This window comes from Strongylocentrotus purpuratus, unplaced genomic scaffold, assembly GCF_000002235.5.
Source record: "Strongylocentrotus purpuratus isolate Spur 01 unplaced genomic scaffold, Spur_5.0 spur5_scaffold_8, whole genome shotgun sequence".
In the NCBI taxonomy this organism is placed as follows: Eukaryota; Metazoa; Echinodermata; class Echinoidea; order Camarodonta; family Strongylocentrotidae; genus Strongylocentrotus; species Strongylocentrotus purpuratus.
In genome coordinates, this window is record NW_022145614.1 from 18,669,717 (window position 1) to 18,676,360 (window position 6,644).

Here is a 6,644-nt window from a genome sequence, read left to right on the forward strand (position 1 = left end):
TGGTTTGTGGTTATACGACTACCTGTTTTTTGTACAGAGTTGCCTTAGGACCTACTGAAAGAAAGGAGGGTGGAACCTCCTGGTAATAATTTCATATAATGGTGTGGGGCGTCGTCCCCAAGCCCCCAAATAACATATAAGGTAAAATAACATTGATTTCTTTTCTTGTACTAGTGCAATTTCTAGTACAGGGCTTTTGAGAACCTACTGAACGATGCTAGGGTGTCGGAGACCCCAATAAACATTTATATAGGTGGGATTTGGGGACGGGGGGCGTCGTACCAGAGCCCCGTGTTAGATATCATGAAAGATCACATTGGTTTGTGATTATATGACAGCCTGTTTTGGTACAGGGCTCTCTTAGGACCTATTGAACGATATTAAGGAAGAAGATCCCGGTAAAACAATCACATAAGTGTGAAGAGGGTCGGGGCGTTGTTCCGGAGCCCCGGCGTTGATTTTGTTTAACCTTAATACTTTGCATACTGTGGATTGCCAGTAATTAGTCTTATCAACAGAACACGCTAATGTCAGGTGGCTAAGCGTTGCTATCAACTCATCATAGCCTAGGAGCCCTTCGGAATTTTTTGAAAAAAATCATGTAAAATACAGAATTTCAAGTTAGCCAACATTTGTGACATAATTCCACTCATTCCTGGGAATCATAGAAAGTTAATAATGGTTACGAAATATTTGTGCAGAGGCCATTAAAAAATGGAAATCAAATTTTTGATAAATTGCAATACTACAAGTGAAATATACAAGCAGTTTCACCAAAGTAATTATTGAACCATAAACCTACGGTATATACAATGGGCTGCTGATGAAAAAATGAATAAGTCTTGGGCATTTGTGGAACTGACCAGCTACATTGAGAAATGTGTGGACTCTGGAACTCTCCTCTTCAAGTTGAATGAGGTTCACTATCTGTATGTGAATCGTCTATATTGGCATCAGTATGCATGCACTGACCAGAAGCAAGAGACTCACCACGCAGTGATATCACTTTGGCATCAGCATTTCTTATGACAGCATTATGGAGATTGAGGAATGGATCGCAACTTCTACCTGTGAATGCTTTGGAGAAGATGGAATGGTGTCTCCGGCTAGCCTCTGGAAAGGTGTGCTCACTGTTGGCGCCCTCGATAACCTAGACCACAACCCGAGCCACTTCCAAAACATTATTCCGTGGGACTGGAATCAGCCTTTTACAGTTGCCTACCAAGGTCAAACCTGGTAAGAGCAGAGCACCTGTTGTGATACCACCTTCTGGGAATGAAAAGCATGCTCTTCCTGATCGCTACGCCAATGTACCAGCCAAAGCTTTGAAGACAACTGCTGTTGCGGTTCCAGAAAGTGAAGTGTTTCCAGTCGAGAGGTGCTTAGATGCAGCTAGAGCAGGGGAACACAGCTGGATAATGCATTCACTGCCACTTCTAGAGGCAAAAGAACTCATCAGTGGAGAAACCATTTTAATGGGCTGCCTATCATGTCTCTAATCAACCTCCGGTAGAAGACCCTCCAGTACAATGTGCACTCCTTCGATCCTCTGTTTTATGAGCAGTCTGCAACTCCTGCTATGATTTAAGCATGGCAATGGTGTCGAGAGGCAAGCTGTTGAATTTCTGGACCCAGGAAAAATCCCAGTCACTACATTTGACCAGCCTCTGTTTGCCCTGGCAAAGTTTGTACAGTGGAAATGGCCAGACACCCATCGTGAGAGAGTGCATGTGGTTATGCTAGGTGGTCTGCACACATGTAGAAATGGCAATATGTAATACACTTGAAGATGTCTTAGAAAGTTTTGGCTGGACTACAGCCCTCACAGAGGCAGAGGTAGCGTTATCTGGTACGACCGATTCGTATCTGAAGGCAGCACACCATCGGCCGATTAACTCCGTATGTAATGTTTCGAGATATCCTAAGGCCCGAAATCTGAATAAAAGGAACGTTTGTGCTAACAATCTTATTACAATTCAGACAGATATCAATGCAAATAATATCTCAAGTTCTACAAAGAGAACTCCATACCCATCAATTTTGTTGAGTAACCTTCGATCACTATCAAATAAATTAGATGACTTGATTGTTACAATGAATGTTAATCAAACTGATATTGCAGTTCTATGTGAAACCTGGCTGAATGACTCTAAACCTGATGAACAATTCCATATTCCTGGATTTGCGCTTCATCGTCGTGATCGCAGAGGTCGTCAAGGTGGCGGCGTCGCAATCTACACCCGATCTGATCTTAATGTTACCATTCTTGATAATGCGACGTCACCCGAGCTCGAGGTCCTATGGATTAGATTGGATTCTCAGAAGCTCCATACAATGTTTGTAGCTGCTGTTTATGCACCACCCAATTCGCCCTTTCACCAAGATCTTAACGATTCACTGGTTGAAACAGTGGATTATATTCACACTCGATTTCCTGAATCTGGCATTGTGATCTTGGGAGATTTCAATGACATGGATACCGATTCTCTAGCATCCGAAATCGATTTTTCCCAGATTGTTGACAAACCTACGAGAGGCGACAACGTCTTAGACAAGGTCCTGACAAATATCGCTGATGATTACAACCGACCAGCAGTCATCAACCCGATTCGTAACAGTGATCATAGAACGATCATTGTTTCTCCGAAGGCCACTATTCCCAAACCGAAGCGACAGAAGATATCAATCCGCCCCATTAGAGATTCTTCTATCAGGTCCTTTGGCCAGTGGCTGACCTCTGTAGATTGGAGTTGGCTACTTGATCTTGAAAATGCTGCTGATATGCAGGTATCATTTCAAGATGAGCTAACCACGGCTTATGAGAGATGCTTCCCTCAGATTACATTTGTACGGAGAGAAGATGATAAGCCTTGGATGAACAATCGTATTCGTTCTCTGATCGACCAACGCCAAGCTGCCTATCAATCAGGAAACCTTCCACGTTATAGTCAACTCAGAAAGCAAGTAGAGCAGGAAATTAAAGCTACCAAGAGCAAATTCTTCCTTGGAAAGGTGTCACACCTGAAGAAATCACAACCTGGGAAATGGTACAAGGAGATCCGTAACATTACTAGTGTAAAAAAGACATCAAATAAGCTACCTGGATCTCATATGGCACCCGCCGAGCAGGCTGACTGGATAAATTCCCACTTTGCGAATGTCTGTTCCTCCCTACCACCCCTGGATCGCAAGTCTCTTCCGGCGTACTTGCCAGCTGATTCACCACCGGAAATCCAACCTTACCAAGTGTACAATAAATTGAAGAAACTGAAGATCTCAAAGTCATCTCATACTAATGATATTCCTTTGAGACTTGTTCGTGAGTTTGCTGTCGAATTATCTGTACCATTATCTATCATTTTCAATTCCTGTCTACAATCGGGTATGTTTCCAGAGTATTGGAAAATCGGTAACATCATTCCGATTCCTAAAGTAAACCCATGCAATTCTCTGGATCAGTTACGTCCTATCTCTGTAACACCAGTCTTTGCTCGCGTCTTTGAGGAGTTTCTTGTGGAGTGGATTAGACGTGATATTGCCGATCATATAGACCCCCGTCAGTTTGGCAGTGTCAGAGGCTCTTCCACTGTACATTACCTCCTCAGCCTGGTTGATTGTATTTTGCGTGAAACTGACAAATCGGGAACGATTGCATCAATTTGCACTGTTGACTATGCCAAAGCATTTGATGCTATCGATCATACCGTTTTAGTAACTAAGATGATAAATATGGGTGTCAGTAAATCTATCATTTCCGTTGTGTGTGACTTCCTGAGTAACAGATCCCAAACTGTCCGCCTTGGTGGCATTACCTCTCAAGTTCAATCCATAACATGTGGTGTCCCACAGGGCACCAAGCTTGGCCCAATCCTTTTTCTGATCATGATCAATGATGCTGCAGATTTCACCCCAAATAGATGGAAATATGTTGACGACCTTACCCTAGCAGAATTCAGAAAACATACTCAGCAATCACAATTGCAAGATCAGGTCTCCCAGCTAACCCAATGGTCCAGCACAAATCACATGACGCCTAAACCGTCAAAATGTAAGATCCTTAATATATGCTTCATGCGAAACCCTCCACCTTTCCCTGAAATCAAGATCGGCGATTCTGTTCTTCAGGAAGTCACACACCTGTCACTGTTAGGAGTTACTTTGCAATGTAATATGAAGTGGGGTCAACAAATTGATCTCGTCGTTCAAAAAGCTTCGAGACGATTGTTTATGTTGTGTATCTTAAAGAAATACAACGCATCCTGTAGTGATCTAGTTACCATTTACACATCCCATATCCGTCCCATTCTAGAGTATGCCTCACCTGTCTGGTCTTCTTCAATTACTTGTCAACAGTCTGAGAAAGTTGAGAGAGTTCAGAGACGTGTGACCAAGATCATTCTCGGTTTCACCCCTCTCACCTATGATGAAAGGCTAGAGAGTCTAAATCTGCCCTCCCTTCAAGCAAGAAGAATAGAGCTTGATGCTAAGTTTGCCCACTCGTTACTGACGTCCCGACACAGAAACTTACTTCCACCATCTAAAGATTCCTTGCCCAATTTTCGCCCCCTCCGTAATAATCATGGTTTGGTCATTCCTAGGTGCAGGACTAGCCGATATAAAAATTCTGCTGTTCCTTCTCTTGTTCGTGCAATTAATAAGCCTTGATTCTCTCTCTCTCTCTCTCTCTCTATCTATCTCTATCTCTATCATCTTTCTCTCTCTCTCTCTCTCTATCTCTCTCTCTCCCCCTTGCCTTATTCCTCAGAATCTTTTAATTGACACATTCACAATTTGGTGTACGTAATATTTTAATAATGGCATTGTATAACTAATTTTTAAAGTCGATTCCAATTTGTAATTTATATATTTCTGTGTGGTTATCTTATCAACTCAAACGTAATTATGTTAATTCAGGTTTTAAGGCTTTTATCGTTGCCTATCTTCAAAATATTTTTCCACCTTTTTTCTTTGATTGTTTGGTTGCTCAACATTAGTTTTGTCTGTTTATCTACTACTATTACCATATATCAGTTTAGTAATTTGATGATCCTGACCCTACTTTCTCTTAGTTTATTTTGGTATTGTATTGATGGAATTGAATTATTTTTGTCATCTTTATTTCGTATTGTACTTGTCATACCTTTCGTTTGGCTCACTATTGTATATTTACTTTATTTATAACCGTATTGTATAATTTGTAAACATGAACAGTTTGGTCCTTGGACCTTTGAATCATGTATATTTATATGTCTTTTTAAACCGAAATAAATAAATAAATAAATAAATAAATAAACTCGAACAAGGCGCACGCACCATATCACTCTCTTGACTCTGCACAATTTTCAGAGTGAAGCTTTCATGCTCAGCGAAGGACCCAAAGATGAAGAGTCTGCCACGGCTTGGAGAAACAACATGCAGAAGAGAAGTCCTATACTTTCATGTACTGGGACCTGATCATGAGATATGAACCCTCATTCTTATCTTCATCATGGCTCACAGAGAGAAGAATTTCCCTTTTTATGTTGAAGTCTTGGAGGAACTCACAACACTGTTCTTTTAATTGCCTTGGATCATGTAAACTACTCACGGTGGATGCCAGTCCACATCAGAGATATGAAGTCCTTACCCGACACTATCAAAGATGAGTTTGAGAATTTTTCTCACTGGGTCCTTTCCAAGACAAGTAACAAATTCTCTGAAATCCCATTTGATCAAGCTCATGAGCAGGAGAACAAGATTGTGAAAGGTTCTGGTAGAGTTGTTGGACTCACAGAAAGCCCTGTGGCTTTTCGACGATGGATGCTTTCGGGACCAGAGATGTCCAGGCTGCTAAAGCAATTCGAAGAAGAATACCTTACTGATGATGACACAGAAATCCCAGAGAACTTCCAGCATCACGAGCAGGTTCTCTCAAAACAGAACTGAGCTTCCAGCGACAGATTGTCAGCCTCTCCGATACCATCAGACGAATGGGCAATCCCTTCTTGGATGATTTCTCAGAACTAGTATCTATTAACAGTTGCAACTGCGAGGATGAATCAGTGGTAGCCGCATTGCACACATTGAAGGATACAGGCAGGAAACAGTACAAGAACTTTGTCAAGATTGTGCATGACGTGCGCAGCCACTCCATCCATGACCCAGTCACGAGGAATTCCCTAGCACTATTCAGTAGACCTAAACGTAAGGTAGCATCTAAGCAGGGGAAGAAGATCAAAGTACATCAAACGACGTGGCACTCTTCGGCCAGCTGTACATATCTATGCAAAACCGGGATGGTGACTTGGCAGAGTTCTTTGCACATGAGATACAGTCCTTCACTCCTTCCCTCTCAGACTTTAACAAGCTTCATTTGCCCAGCACGACGTCAGACCTGCTAAAACGTCTTGAGCAATCTGGTCAATTAGAGCCACCTTCAACCTATGACTGCAAAGTCCCGGATGGTGCCGTCATCGTACACTGTCTGCCCACTACCAGCGTCAGCACCTTCCATGAGTATGCAGACCGGGAATTCGTCCCTTACCCGGAAAAGCAGCTTCAGGACGCCATGAGGTTGGATGTTGTGTGGAACACATACATTCCAGATAGCTTGAAAGAATCTACCCGAGAAAAGAGAGGCAAGGGTGTGCGCAGGAAAGTATCGA

At 42.4% G+C, this 6,644-nt stretch overlaps 1 protein-coding gene across 1 annotated transcript; it reads left to right on the plus strand.

Moving 5' to 3' along the window:
* Positions 1 to 1,036: 1,036 nt before the first annotated feature.
* Positions 1,037 to 5,454, plus strand: LOC115920380. Its single transcript, XM_030976090.1, has 4 exons — positions 1,037 to 1,226; positions 2,123 to 3,570; positions 4,354 to 4,461; positions 5,347 to 5,454. Exons 1-4 carry the CDS (start codon positions 1,037 to 1,039, stop codon positions 5,452 to 5,454), a joined length of 1,854 nt encoding a protein of 617 aa, XP_030831950.1.
* The last annotated feature ends 1,190 nt before the right edge of the window (positions 5,455 to 6,644 follow it).

What these genes read in the sequence shown, in the direction of transcription:
- LOC115920380 (XM_030976090.1), top strand. Translation starts at nt 1,037, where the DNA reads ATGGAGATTGAGGAATGGATCGCAACTTCTACCTGTGAATGCTTTGGA. An exon ending in ACCCCCGTCAGTTTGGCAGT is followed by an intron (nt 3,571 to 4,353) that starts GTCAGAGGCTCT and finishes ACTTGTCAACAG; the next exon opens with TCTGAGAAAGTTGAGAGAGT. An exon ending in TAAATCTGCCCTCCCTTCAA is followed by an intron (nt 4,462 to 5,346) that starts GCAAGAAGAATA and finishes CACAATTTTCAG; the next exon opens with AGTGAAGCTTTCATGCTCAG.